General features: G+C 56.1%; 1 protein-coding gene across 4 annotated transcripts in view; it reads left to right on the top strand.

Moving 5' to 3' along the window:
- The first annotated feature begins 2,653 nt into the window (after positions 1 to 2,653).
- The window catches only part of DVL3 (dishevelled segment polarity protein 3), a 30,960-nt gene continuing 18,865 nt past the window's right edge, over positions 2,654 to 14,748 (top strand). For 2 of the 4 annotated variants that reach the window (XM_080603842.1, XM_080603840.1), the window contains exon 1: positions 2,654 to 2,953. In XM_080603842.1, the coding sequence (XP_080459968.1) occupies positions 2,787 to 2,953 (167 nt within the window). In that variant the 5' untranslated portion in view covers positions 2,654 to 2,786. The remainder of the gene's footprint in view (positions 2,954 to 14,748) is intronic. The other 2 variants (XM_080603843.1, XM_080603841.1) reach the window with 1 other exon arrangement.

Genomic DNA, 14,748 nt, shown 5'->3' with positions numbered 1-14,748 from the left:
GAGAGCTAGTGGGAACGTTGGCTGTTATGTACTGTGACATGTCCTCCTAATGGTGGGGAGTAAGATCTGGTGGAGACAGGGGAGGACAGACAGCTACAGAGCTCATATTTAAAAGCATTTACAAGCCAGGTCAGGAGACTCAGGAATGCTAAAATCTCCTTGGACATTTGAAGGTTTTTTTCCCTTTTACAATGTGAAGATGGTTTAAAAAATAGGTTTAACGTGTAGTTCCATAAATACCTTGTTTTTGCTACGGATTTTTGATTCTTTTTTGCCAAGTAACAATTCCACTTTTTTTTTTTCCACATTCCTCACTTCTTTGCTCCATAGTAGTCAAATTTTTCTTGGTGTGAGCCGCTGTCTTACTCGGGGGCGAAGATCAAGGGGGGAATGTCACTATGATCAAATATCCCTATCCTTTAGGCCTTGGTGGTGTGTGTGGTGGGTTGTCTTAAGTTGCTGATAACAGAATAGCGAAAAGGAGATGGTCAAAGTAGAACTTGATAGAACCACCCTTGGTATTCTCCAGGGTGGAGCTCTGGCATAGTGCAGCATTCTTAGGGGCAGATGAGTGTTTACCTTTTAAAGGAGCATTAATTGAATTGTTTGAGCATTGGGTCAGCTCGATGGTTTCTGTTGCTTTCCATCAAGTCTTGTGTTTGGTCGGAAGACTAGAAACACCTTTGAAAGCAACCTTGACTGCGCACGCAGTCATTGCTATTTGCCTTCTTTAGCAATGTAAGCAGTAAGTAGATTGTTTTTTTCTAAGACCGTAGCACTCATCTTGTCTGACTTCCCATCTAATGTGGATGGATTGATGAGTTTCACCTGGTGTTTCACATGTCACGCCTGTAACTGCAGTTAACAATAGTGTGCGTTTTAGAAAAAGGAAGTAGGTTTGTGTTGCTTAGAGACGTAAGTGATGGAACTCAAGTACATCTACATCTGCTTGGGGCTGTTCTGAGCAAGCCTCACAGATGCACTAAAATGCCTAGAGCCTGTTTACTCTGTAAGGAGAAGCAGTGCTATCAGCGCTGTAATATTTAAATATAGACGTAAACCAACAGGATGTTCAGAAACTCTTCCTTCTGGACCTAGACTTCTCAGCACTATCCCTTACTGACAATTCCTTTGGCTCTGTGATCTTAACCCCCATTCATTGGCAGTGAGTCATGCTTCGCAAGACTCCTGGGAGCAGTTAAATCAATCTATCAGTTGAGTGTATTCAATCACTTGGCCTGTTTTAAAAGGGAAGGCTGTAACAATGAGATTTGGTCTGCACCACCCCGTGGGTGTGTGGCACCTCTCCTCTTACCTTGTGGTTGCCTGTGGTCCCTTGGGAGCTCACACTTCACAAAATGGCACTTTTGGTAACAAAGGTGGCCAATGCGTATGATGCAGGTTCCGGGGTGAAGCTGCAGCTGTGGTCAGGGGGGTGGGTAAGAGGACAAGAGAGTGGTGCTGGCCCTGCTAGAGGAAGACTATAATTCTTGTGGAGACATGGGAGAGCCTTATGCTTCTTACAATTTACCTGAGGTCTTCTTGAGTATTTTTTTTTCAATGTAATGTGGGATTCTTAACGCAGTCTAGCAGTGCTGCCCAGATAACTGCTAAGAACACCTCCAGGACTCACTAATGTATGAGGAGGCTATTTAGCTCATACCTGCCTGCCAGCCTTCGGAGCTTGGCGCTGTTCCCTGCGAGATCTCTGGCTCTTCCTACCGTGGGTGAGCCTGGCACGGAGGACTGGCAGTCTGGTCTCATGCCCCCCTGTGATCCCACTGTGTGGTTCTTTGCGTGCGTTCCTTCTAATCCAGGACAGGGCAAGGCTGTTAATGTCTTTCGTGGCGGTGAGTGTTCCCCAAGCTCTGTTTGCCACAGCTTTGCTTTCAGCTCCAGCTCCAGGCGACTGCTGATGGAGACAGTTCCTTGGTGCCCCTTGGGTGCCGGCGGGGTGGCTGGAGTCACAGTGCCGGTGACTGCAGGCTAAAGTAATGGGGTCTGTGGGGAGAAAGTGATGGAGCTGAGGGGCTTTTGGAGCTGATGTGTGCACGGTTGAAGAGGCTAGCGTATGCGTGAAGGATGCTCGCAAAGAACAGCGGTGGCGATGAGTGGTGATGTTACCATCCGAGGGAGTGAGGCTGGAGAGCTTGAAAGGGCCCGAGCACCAGGGAAGGTTACGGGGTGGCGATGAGGGGCTTGGAAAGGAACCGGGGAGAGCAGTGCTGGGCTCCTGCCGCACGCCACAGCCCTGCGGGACGGGGCCCATGGGGGACAGCATGTGGGGCGCCCAAAGGGGTCAGGGCAGGGGGGCACAGCACAGCGCAGAGCAAAGCCCCCTGCCCTGCTCTGAGGGGCCACGCAGCGACACGAGGGGCTCGGGGAAGGGGCTGAGGAGCGTGACAAAGGCCGAGGGGCTGCGCCTGTCCCCCCGGTCCCCTGAGCCCGGTCCCTCGGGGGCTGGGGGGGGGGGGGGGCCCGGCCCCCTCTCGGCTCGGCCCCGCGGGGCGCCGGTTCCGGTTCCGGCGGTGCCGGGGCGGCGGGCGGGCGGCCGGGGGAGGAGCCGGCCGAGCCCGAGCCTGCGCCGTGCGGCCGGGCGGCGCTGGGACCCGCACAACGAGGGGCGCGGGGCGCCGGGCCGGGGCCGGGGCCGGGGCCGAGGCCGCAGGCGGGCCGGGGAGCGGGCGGGGGCCGGGCCGGGCCGGGGGCCGCGGCGGGGAGGAAGGAGGCCGGGGGTCGCGGGAGGAAGGCGGAGGAGGAGGAGGAGGAGGCCGGGCAGGGGCGCCATGGCGGCGGCCGAGACGAAGATCATCTACCACCTGGACGAGCAGGAGACGCCGTACCTGGTGAAGCTGCCCATCCCCGCCGAGCGCGTCACCCTGGGCGACTTCAAGGGCCTCCTCAACCGGCCCAACTACAAGTTCTACTTCAAGTCCATGGACGACGACTTCGGGTGAGCGACGCCCCCTTCCCCCCCCCCCGGTTTGGGGCACCGGGCTGCCCCCCCCGCTTTAGGGACCGCAGGGTGAGGGACTGGGGGTGGTGCCCCCCCCCTCCCAGCACCCCCTTTTGGGGCTGGCGGCCCCCCCCCCCCCCATCGTGGGGAGGGGTCCCCGCCGTGCCCCCCGCTGCCTGCCTGGGGGCTCCCCCAGTTCTGCCCCCCCCGGTGCCATCGCCCCCCCCTTGCGCTGCTGGGGGCCGCGCATCTCCCCCGGGGTGCGGGGGGGGCACTGCCCTCGGCTCGTCCCCTGCCCGGGAGGGGGGTCTGGGGACAGCCGCGCTCTCCCACCATCCATTTTGGGGAGCGCCATCCATTTTGGCAGCTTCCCTCTCCCCATCCCGCTGGGAGGACCGGAGCGGGTGAAATCCTCCCGTCCCCGAGCGCGGGGCGAGAAGCTCGGTCCCCGGGGTGGGTGGGCGCAGAAGGGGGGGAGCAGCCCTGCCCCGCGTCGCGTCTCCTCCTGGGGCAGCCCTCCACCACCACCCGTGTTCTCATCGCTTCTTTTGTGATAATCTCTGGCTCCTTCCGTCGCGTGCGGCCGTGCGGAGGTGAGGCGGGCTGCGGGCTTTCTGCGGGGCCTCTGTTGTCTCCTACCTTTGTAAAGTCCGTGACCGCTCCGGGGAGCGAGCGTCACGTGAAGCCAGCTCTCGGCGAGACCCTTTGTTTTGCCCGAGGTCTTCCTACAGCTGACTCTGCTCTGGCTCTTTTTGCAGAGCCCCGTTCCCGTCCAGGGAAGGCAGCCTCCCCTGGCTTCCTCAGCATGTGACCCTCTACCGTTCCTAGGGCTCTGGGATTTGAACGGGTTGCGCGATCGCCTTCCTTTGCATTTATTTCCCCCCCCCCCCCTTCTGAAGATTTAGTGTTTACAGTAGGTCTTGTGTATGGAGGCTGGGGCTGCAAAAAGCTTGCAGTTTTATAGTCTTCCTAGTGTCTTCTCGTTGCGCCAAATACCTCCCTCGGCTGCGAGCTTGGCTCGTACCGTAAGTTAAACAGGGCTGGGCCTGTTCGGGGCTTGGATGGAAACCCGTGTGGCTGCCTCAGCAGGGGGTGCTCTCCCCTCTGCAGCCAAACGATCCCGGTGCCCAGGTTCCCGTTAGCTCGGGAGGTGCCAGCTTTTCAGATGAGGCTTGAAATTTGGAGTCACTCCTTTGACCGCAGTCTGGGATGCTCTGCCTCCCGAAATTCCTCCTGACCCAGCGGAGAGCCGGAGCGCTCGACAGCTTCCCCGTTCTCTCCAGGCCAGTAGAAGCCCTCAGCCCTCGTTTTCCATAAATTTCCTCTGCAGTATCAGTTGTCGGCTGATGGCTTCCTGTCCCTCAGCTGTTGAGCAGCGTTGGGTGCTACGAAACAGCTGCCTCTCCCCGGCGCGGAGGGGACCGAGTTTCATTGGTGGGAGCAGCAAATTCTCCGTGCGTGCTGTTTGTAAACAAATGCCTTGGGATCCTTTGAAATGTTGTTCTTGAAGGGAATTCAAACTTGTCTTGAATGAAACATTGCCATGTGGGTGGGAGAGTGTCTGCATAACTATAAACAAAGTTTGGTAATAAATAGCAGCGTCTCGAGCTGCGAAGAGGGGTCTGGTGGCAGCAAAGTTCTGTCTTGTGCCTTTTCATCCTCTGTTTCTTTAAGGCCCCGTGAGAGGAGGCAGATGGTAGATTAATGAAACTTGAAGATCAAGCAGCGTAGGGAGTTCTTGTGGATACTGGCAGGGAGATGGAAAATCACTTGGGAAGACCCAGCGAGGTCAGATGCATCAGAAGTGCAGGAGAGGAGATCCTGCTAGGACAAATTCAGCTAACTCCTAGGGGATGAAGTGCCCTCTGGAAGGGAAGGTGCGCACAGTCCAGTGGCTGGCAGAGGCCTTTTGGGCTGGAGGCTGCGTGCGAGCAGCTCGTCTGTCCCTCGGTGAAGTCCTGCGGGATGAATTACGTGGTTTGGGCAGTACATGCGTGTGGAACAGGGGGCAGAAAGTCCCTCGTGGCGGGGCACCCAGCACGCCCCATCAAGGAGGAGGTGTTTGGTCTTCGCTCCTTTCCAGAGAGCTGAAGAAAGGATTGGTGCTTGGCTGGAGCTCGCGGGGAAACGGCCAGACCAGTCCAGCTGCGGCATTGTCTCCGAGAAGCCCCGGAGCCCCAGGCAGCGCTTGAAATATTTCAGGCTTCCTGGTAATTGGCGTCCAGGAGAAAGCAATCAGTTGGTCTGCGGGGAGACACGGGGATGGGAGGGCAGGAGGCACCTCAGCTGCTTGGTAAAAGCCTGTAAATTTATGAGTGATTAGTGAAAAACAGAAAGATTAACGCTGGCTGTGTTCAGCCAAGGAAGGGCGTTGTGCGTTTGTGCATTTGTCCCTCTGGCCCCTCTCCTCGAGGTGCCCTAAGACCTGCCGTGGAAGAGGCGAGCTGTTAACAGTGGATGGCCCCGTGGCAGCTGATCAAGAGAGGGAAAGATCCTACAAAAATATTGTAGATCCTTTGGCTTGCACATTTCTTTAGTGCTTGGACCTTTTGTGGGGTCCCTGTGGCACGAGGCTAAGTTCTCCCTGCGACCCAGCATTTCTTCTCGCTTCTGTTGCCCAGATCGAGTTGGTTTCTCCCTCTTCCTCCTCTTTCCAGGCTGTGCATCTCCAGCCAGGCGTTCCCTTCAGCTCACCCCGTCCCCAAGGCAGTATCACAGCCGCGGTCTTGGTGTGTGGGATTTTTCATTCTTTTGTTTATCTTGTTAATATTTGTTTGCTCTGAGAATCAGGGCGGTGATGGAGCAGCTTCAGTGTTTACATCTCCTTGGAAATGTGAACTGAGGCTCCCCAGGGTGGCTGTGGGGCCGTCAGGCTATGCCAGGAGCTAATTCTAGTCGAAGTGCTCAGCCCCAAATCACGAAGACACCGGAATGGTGCCACGTCTAGGCAGGAAGGAGGAGAAACGAGAAGAATTAACGTACCTGGTCATGGGGAGAGGAAGTGCGAGCAGCAGGAAAGCCGCAGCATTTCTTTGCCTCAGCAAATAGTCAGAGAATCCAGCCTGTGCCCGGCCGTGTGGAGCAGGGACTTCAGGTGGGGACGTCTGGATCCGCGTGGCTTTGTGTGTCGCTGATCCCGGCGCTGGCGACGCGTGGAGGAGCTGAGCAGCCTGATGGAGGGAGCGCAGTGGCGCGACAGTGTGCTACACTCAGACCTGGGGCTACTTTCTGCGGACGTGCTTCGCTGTGAAACGTGGAAATGCCCTTCGGCTGCTAACGCTGGAGAAAGAAGGTTTTTGTCTGCAGCTGGAGTCTTTCTATCCAACGTTTTCCAGGTAAAATCTGTGGGTGCTCTGACTACGTGCGAGATCCGTGTTCTCCACTAAGCCACCCGCAGGCTTTTCAGGGAGCTTTGGGCAAGCTTTTTAGTTATTGTCTGTTTTTGTTCCTAAGCCGTACAACGGCAATTTTAACAGAGCTCCTGTGCCTCATCCTGTCCGCTTGTGAGCTTCTTGAGCAGGTGATGGTGTGGGTCTCGGCGTGCCGCAGCTCCGTAGCAGCGCTCCGATCTCCGTGCTGTTAGATCTCCTGGGGACCTGTGCGGTCAGGAAGGGAACAACCCTGCAGACGGGTCGTGGTAGCGTGTAGTTTGTTGGGACGTGGGCTTCAGAGGTCTGCACGCATCCCTCCAGCCCCTGTCCCCCACGAGAAAGGTCGCCCTCTCTGCGCAGCACACGTCTTTCCCCCGGGCAGATCTTTCTTTCTGTGTGCGTGCTTCCCCCGGCTGAACTGCTGACTTCTCACGTGGCCAGGTGACTGGTGCAGCTCTGAGGACGTACATCAGTTGAACCGTGGTTTCTTCTGGCTCCATTTTTTACTTGCAATTGATGCTACTCATCGCTACTGATAAAGGTGTTCCCCTAAGGGCTTGCTGAAGTTTAGGTAAAACTTCGCAAAGCACTTTCAGTTAAACGAGTGCCATTTGTGCGTCCAGGTAAGTCCTTAGCTCCTGGCCTGAAGTTCTCTCTCCCCGTCTTGCCACAAATTCTGGAGTGCCCAAAAGCCTGAATTTCTTCAGCGTGTGGACAAAGCGCTTGGGTGAAGCATCTCTTGTGGTCGTTTTGCTTATCTCTGCTTCCCTCAGACCTCTTCCAGGCTGGAGGGAGCAACAAGGTCCGTTTCTCCTGCAAGGGGACCTCCCTCCCTCACCTCACCTCCTCGTCCTGCGTTTGGGAGGACACCGGAGGCTCGGGGTGCCGCGGTGGGGTGGTGCTGCTCCTGGCTGCAATTCCAACTTCAGAGCGATCCCTAGGTCTCAGCTGTCGAGTGAAAATTGGTATCGAACCAATCATTAGCCCGGTGTCTAATCCAGACCTGCTTAATTATCACCTGCTCTCCAAAGCCGGGTACAAGGCGGTGATTAGGGCAGCGCTCTGGAGGCAGAACAAAGCGGGCCCTGCTGCAGTTCCCAGGGCAGGGGTCAGATGCCGTTGGTATTTGGCGACCTCATCCCCTGCACATGTGCATTGGGAAACGCGTTGACGCTCACTGAAAGGCCGAGTGATTTATTTTTATTGCAGGATCTTTTTGAAATCGATGCCAGCAGTGACTGTCCTTCTGGCTTAAAGCGTTTGGAGCTGGGGAAGGGATCCTAAGCTTAATAAGCGGTGTCGGTCCTGAAGCGGCGGTGAGCCGCTGGCGTGGCGCCCCTGCCTTCCCTGCCAGCTTTTTGTAGCGTGAGCTGGGGGGAGTTTTATTTTGTCCTTTTTTTTTCTTTTTTTTCTTTTAATTTTGAATTGGAAACTTTGCTGTCTGCACAAGACCTTTGCCTGTCCCATGCTCCCGGTGGAGAGCGCTTCCATGTCATCGTGGATGTCACGTAGGGAGAGGTTGGCAAGAAGTCTGTGCTGAGGCTCTAAGTGAGCTGAAGCTCCTCCAGAACCGTGTGGCTCCTTTGTTTGCCCTCTCCCTTTTGCTGCCTCTGTCCGACAGCGCTGGCCCCGCTGCAAGGTGGCCGTCACTTCTCTTTAGCTCCAGGCCAGTCCCTCTCCTCTCAGTGCAGAAGGCCAGCAGATAGCTTGTCCCTGGGGTGGGGGGAGGCCTGCTGGGTCTCAGAGGGGTTCCCCAAATCGATGCAGGAGAGGCGAGAAGAGCTGAGGGGGATGGAGATCCGTGCTCCTGAACCCGCGGTGCCTGTGCTGGCTGCTCCTTCTGTGTCCCTGGCAAAAAGAAACAGGCCCAGCTTTCAAGCCTGTGTCCAACGTGGCTTACCTTTGAGGCGAGGTGGGCTCATACCGTGCACGTTTCCCTCCTTGGGTGGAAATATTGCCTGGCAAACTGACCAGAAGCTCGGTCCCACTCAGCCACGCGAGAGACCGCAGCACCACGACTTTCCTTTTCCCTGCCCCAGAGGATAAATGCCCCGGAGGTGGGAAGTGCCCGTGACGCTGCCCGTGCCTGGGGTGTCCTGCTGGTGCCGGAGCTGCTCCTGGTCACAGCTGCTCCCGGACAGCGTCCCCAGGCGTGGTGGCGGTGCCAGGGCTGGGGCGCACGTGGGGAAGGTTTTTTGCTGGTGTTTGCTCCTTCCCCAGGCTGTGCCGGGAGCCCTGCTGTTCGGAGCCGGCCGTTACGGCCCCGTAGGTGTCCGGCTTTGTCTGCTGTGGTTGGAGCCGTGCTCGCCAAGGCCACGTCGGATGATGGCAGTCTGATGGCAGTCACAGCCTGGTTTCTTTGCCCAGGGGTGGCGTTCTGAAAGCCAAGTTAGCCAAATTGGGCCGCGGACCAACTGCCCTCGGGCCTTGTCTGTACTATGCAAACAATGAAGCTTTACAACAGCTATTGAACTTGTTTGCAGCTAGAGCTGGTCAGAATTTTCTCCCAAAACACGGTGTTGTGTCGAAGCCAGCATTTTTCTTGGAGAGGTATTGTTTTCAATTATGTTTTTGATGGGAACGTTTCTTAATTTTCTCCGCTCTTGTTGTCTCTGGAAAAGCAAGAAGGTCAAGAAACCTTTGCCCATCCGTGAGAGCGAAGCTGTTTTGGTGCAGTTCTGTGTTTTGAAACCATTTGAAGGGCTCTGTTTTGAATTCCTGCACAGAACAGAAACGTTACCTTGATATGTTACGAGCACTGTCGTGAAGTAAGGCTGTGTGCCCTGGCTGTCTGCACCGCAGCTGGGCACAAGCATGGTTTGATCTCTGACATAAGGTCAAGCACCATTAAAAACGGCTCAGAAACCACCATGGGGAGCTTGGCCTGCACGTTGTTCATTGTCACAGGAGCTATTGATGATGGAGGAGGCCACTGCTCGGTCTTCCAGTTCCCAGTGAAGAGCAGATTTAAGCATTTCATCTAGAACCTGGCCGTTCCCAAAGCCTGCCTGCACAGCGGGTGCTGGAGCTTCCCGGTGGCAGCGCCAGAAGCGACCTCGCTTCCCTGGTGGCTGCGGGTGAGAGCAGGACCGGCACCTGGGGACAAAGCGGCGGGCGTTGGACTGCATGAAGGAAGGTGTTGGCGTACAGGGATGGAGGCTGAGCGCTCTGAGTCCCTTTATGAGTCCCTCTTCTTGCTCCCTGCCTCCTTCACATGGGACTTCCCCACCCGCCCTCCCAGCAAACCGCTCTGTGGCTGGCCTTGAAGATGTCCAGGTTTTATTCTATGTCCAGGTCTTACTGCCACGGTGAGCTTGGGGGTGCTCGGGGAAGAAGGGCACTGCGAGTGTAAGCAGAGAAAATGGGGTTTCTCCATTAGCTTTTCCACTACACGGCGTGTTTGGCTTCAGTCCTTTCTTTCGGTGGGCATCCGGCCCTCTGTCCTGACCTGGAGGCTGTGTATGGGGAGGTGTAGGGAACATAGTTCAAATTCCTCAAGTCCTTTTTGAGCCTCTTGCACTTAAAGGAGTGGGAAGCCTCTCGCGTGTCTGCGCGGCAGTTGCTGAGCTGCTCTGAGCCGAGGGTCTCTGCTGTAACGAACTGCTACTCCTCCACCCTCGACTGCGTCCAAATAGATAGAACAATGTTGTGGTTTGGGATATTTGATCTGCGTAAAAGCCCATGAAGGAAAGCTGGGCCTGCAGAACGCAGCACAGGCCGTGCCTGCAGGAAATTGCCTTCTTGTTGTCACACCAGCTTTGCATCGCGGTGCGCATCTGACGAGGCAGCAGCCGGGGCTGTGTTTTTTTGGTGTTTCCTATTGATTTCCTCCTCTGTCCATCCCTTGTTTGTTATTTGGAGCCTGCCCTTCTGACCTGCGCTGGCTGGCTGCTGCTTTTGCACAAGGGGGATGTGGCACCACGTGGCTGTGTTGCTGTGTGTCCCGGCCGCTGGCTCCTTAGGCAGCGGAGCGAGCCCTGCTGCTGCGGGGCCCCCGGGCCGGGTCGGTGAGTTAGGGAAAGCTTCGGCCTGCTGCCGGCCCCCTCGGGGAATTTTTGAACCGAATCCTTTCGCGAAAGCCTTGTGGAAGTCGCTGAAGTGAGGTACAAATATGGCAATTAATCTAATCGTTGTAATTTTGTATGTTTTTTTTTATAATTCCATAGCGGCCCTAGGAGAACGTGGAGTTTTTGGCTTGTGGGTATTGCTGTCTCCACAGAGCTGCTTTGGAAAGCTTGCGGAGCTGAAGTGTTCGTGTCTCCCCGAGCCCCTGCTCTGGGGCTCTTGGTTTCACTTGTTTCCATCGCTGCTGTTTTTGTTGTAGCAATAACATCGAGCCCATGCAGGAACGGGTTGAAATTCTCTGGAGACTTTGGCAGGCAGAGATGCCTGATGCTGCCCTTCCTGTGCCGTGTAATCCTGTGCCGCAGCGGAGGGCTGGGGCTGCCGTCATTGTTGTACCAGTTATTTATCGAAGGAGACGTGCCAGAGGCGGTGTTTTTCCAGCCTGACTATCGAAAGCAGCAGAAGCAGCATTTGCTCCACTGAGTCCTGCCTTGGTTATCCCCTCCGTGGCTCATCCATTTTGTCTTGTTTTTGCTGAAGCTTGCTCTCTCTTGAGAAATGGAGGAAGAAAAGATGCAGCGAGTGGTGACTGCATTGGGAATCCGTGTCTGGTCCTGGCAGAGGACAGGAGCTGTCAGGGGAAGGGCTTCCTCATGTGCCTTGCAGCGGGGATCTGTTTCTGGGAGAGCTGGCACCGGCCGCAGTGTGGGAAGGCACTCCTCTGCTGCTTTTTGAACTGCCCCTAGCGTTTTGAGGGGAATTCACGTGCTACGTGGCCCCTCTGATGGCTGGCAGCTGCTTCTGGGATACAGTGAGGGTCTGCCGGAGGGGTCCGTGTTTTGGGAGCTGTGGCTCCGCGTGGATTGTCTCAGCGGGGACGCTGGTGCTAGCGCATCAGCCTGCCCGCCCACAGGACTTGGTGCTTACCCCTGGGCATCGCTCTGCCCACCTCCGACCTGCAGGACGCTCAAGGTCCTTTTGTGTCTCACTGCCCATGAACAAAGCGGTTGTCCCCTGTGTGCCGAACCCCCCGGTCGGGTTCAGATCTGCACTGAGCAGTGTCAGAAGCGTGGCCATAAGCGTAGCGTGGCTGCCTGACGGGATCAGCCGGGCACAGGCAGGGCGAAGGCTGCTGCTGCGTTTGGCCCCAGGGCGCAACAGCTTCTCAAATCGAAGCTTTTTTTTTTTTTTTCTTTCCCCCCCCAGAAGCTGTGATGGGTATGCAAACTCCGTCCTGCAGTTTGCATACGGCTAACGAGCTGTCCCGGCTAACGAGCTGTCCCGGTTCCTTCAGCCCTGCCTAGCTCAACCAGTATTTTAGTGCCATTCACCCAGACTTGCCCGTGGGCCCAGCCGGGGCCCTGCTGTGCTGGAAACCTGTGCCGGGGCTTGGTGCAGGAAGTCTTGCCACTGCATTGTGCTCGCTCATTTGAATGTTTTCTTAATGACTCCGAGATGGGTGGATTTCCATGGCCCTAGCTGCACATCAGTCCCCTGTGGCAGGCCCTCCTGTTGTCTTAGGGAGCTGGTAAATGCACCTTTAGGTCCTGCAGGGGCTCGTGAGAGATGATTTCCCTTCCAGACGGAGCTGTGGAATGACGTAAAACTCTTTAGGTTACATAAATCCAGTTATTCCTTGCCCGGGCAGGGAATTCCCTCCCCTGGCAGGAGTTTCAGGGGGCAGCAGCTGAGGGCACGCTCTGGCTGGGTTTCCTTGGGGCAGTTCGGACGTGCCACACAGGTTCGTGCTCTGGTAATAGGGAACTTCATGGTGCACGTCTGTGCTGGAGCTGCGGACTGTCCTCGTGTCACCTGTAGAGACCAAACGGGCTCCTTGCTGGCCAGCATGGTGCTGGCACGCAGCGGTTGTGGTGACGTTGTGTGTGACTGAAGGAGAGGCGCTTCCCGAAAACTTGGTACCAGTACCACAGCAATTAGGAAGCTCAAAACCAGGGCCTTGTCGTAGCTTGACCTAGCAGCAGGCCCGGCAGACGGCCCTACTGAGGTAACAACGTGTGAGTGTCTCTGCTCTGGCGCTGGGGGAGTTTCGGGTGTAGGGTGACCCGTGTGCTGCTTTCCACTGCGCTTCTCCAGCCTTGAAGGACCTGGGAGCCCTCGGCCTTGGCTTTGGGACCCTCTGCAAGCCCAGCATTTTGAGACGTGTGGTGGTGGCTTCTGGAGGTCACCGGCCATTACCTGGCCCGCGGTGCAGTTGTCGGAAGGTTTTGGATGGTGTGTGGCAGGTTGGGCCCGGGGACCCGCAGTGAAAGAAAAGCAGCAGCTCTGAGCTGGCCTTCGTCCCGCAGCGGTGGTGTGGTGCTGTGGTGCTGCAGAGCACCGTCCTCTTCTGAATTGTGGGGGAAGTTATCCTCTTGTCGGAACGGCTGCTGATCCCTGGTGTGGAGGCAAGTCGCGGCAGGATCTGGGCTGGTTTCTGTACATGGCACCTCGCACAGCCTACTGACTAATGCCAGTCATCACTTCCAGCCAGGCTGCTGAAACACACAAGCCTCGCTGCTTGCAGAAACACCTTCCTTCCAGATCAACACCACAGCCTGCACCCTGCGTCTGTTAGCCTCTGACGCTCCTTTGGAGGAGTCCTTGGCAGACAACAGCCTCCTGGCTGCCTAGAAATCGCCTTGTCCAGGGGAATATCCATCCGGTGTCAGGAGGAGTACTGTGGGCCAGGCCTTCCATGAAGAAAAGAAAGAGAAGCGGGAATTTCCATTGCGGAGAATAAACCAGCAGCAGGGTGGAGACAGCTCACATTTTCCTTGCTTCTTGGCTAATCAGATTCCTCTTAATTTGCAGTAATTGATTGGCTCCTGCTTTACAGCTAGCTGTCACCCGACGTCTGGGCCTCTAGTTGAGAGGGTTGTGTGCCAGCGCTCGTTGGGTTTGGTTGGGACGGGAGCATCTTGTCTTTTCCTTCCAGCAGTCGAACAGTATGTGCTTGTTCGCTGGGTGCTGACTGCAGGACAAGCGCCGGTGGTCCGGTAAATGATGCTTGGTAGGAGATTGAGCTGCTCGGTGGATTGTTCAGCCCTGCGTCTCGAAAGGAGTTTGGTAAAGATGGATTGGTATTAGCTGAACAAAATGAAGTATATAAAACGCTACTAAAATACTCTCTATTCCCTGCCTGGCTGTACAGGGAATTTCTTGTAGCGTCCTCTGTACTGACGCCATCAAAAGCAGGAGGCCAGTCATTTAAACCATGGTTCTTGTGCTTTGCTTTTCTCCAAGTTCTTCCCAGCTTGCTGACCTTTTTGTGGTGAAGCGAATATTTGAGATTTTGACCTTTATCCAGGACCTGAAGGTGAGGAAGAAAAAGGACACGTGTCGCTGACCTAGCGTTCGTCAGAAGTGGTTCTTAAGAGCATTCAGACCCCCTCATGCTCTCTGCTTCCAGCATTTTTGGGCCAGAGGGATGTAGTGTCACTACTTGCCCTTTCATCAGGGTGCTGCAATAGCCTGGGATCAGGGACAAAATTCTGTCTTTGCTGCTATGCAGCTGCAGCTCTGAAAGGCCCTTCTTTGCGTGAGACCTTCTCATTGTCTTTGGCAAATGTTTTGTGGTAGGACTTAAAGTTTTGAGCTTTATTAACTCCCTGTTGTTTTTATAGGGGTTGTCCGTATGGCTCATAGACCCAGTTAGCAGAGATGTTGCTGCTGGTACCGCAGCTGCATGTGAGCAGTAGGTGCAGCCATCATCTGTTATCCTCCAAGGCCCCTTCTTCCCACCAGGTAGGACGCTGGGCAGGTTTCCTTGGGAAGCTTACCCAGTTGTTTGTGCCAGGAGAGGGTAGCGAGAGCTGGTGTCTTGAGGGCAGGACACGTGTGGAGGCTGTTTTGTCACCTCCAAGGGGAGATGTGTCATTAAATACAAATTAATTGTTAGCACGGTGGGGGGAGCGAACCTCGCTCCTCCCCGCAGACATCTGCCTTGGTCTGTGCCTTCCCAGCCCTGCTCAGGACCAGCAGAGAGGTGCTCGGGGAGCAGGGGGCTGGTGCCGGGCAGGGCTGCCGTGCTGGGAGCCCGGACAAGGGGGTGCTGGTGAGCGTCTCCCTCCTTCCCCAGGTGTGTAAGGCCAGGCCTTCAGACCTCGTTTCCCACCCTCCCCCTCTCCCCGTTTTTCCCCTCTTCTCCTCTCCTTGCTCTCCCGCTGAGTTGATGCTTTTCCAGGAATGAGCTGTACTGCTAGCCCAGCACATTCCACAGCGGCAGCGCTTTTTTGGCAGGAGCTTTGCCTGCCGTTAAGAAAAAGCAGGACTGACTTGGCGTCCCTCAGCCGAGGGCCAGAAAAGGAAGGCCCGGTCCCACCTTCCTCACAGGGCACGCAGGAGCCTCCCCGCACA

This window comes from Anser brachyrhynchus (assembly GCF_964034855.1).
Source record: "Anser brachyrhynchus genome assembly, chromosome: 9".
Classification (NCBI taxonomy): domain Eukaryota; kingdom Metazoa; phylum Chordata; class Aves; order Anseriformes; family Anatidae; genus Anser; species Anser brachyrhynchus.
The sequence above is the reverse complement of the archived record's forward strand: the minus strand, read 5'-3'. Positions and strand labels throughout refer to the sequence as shown.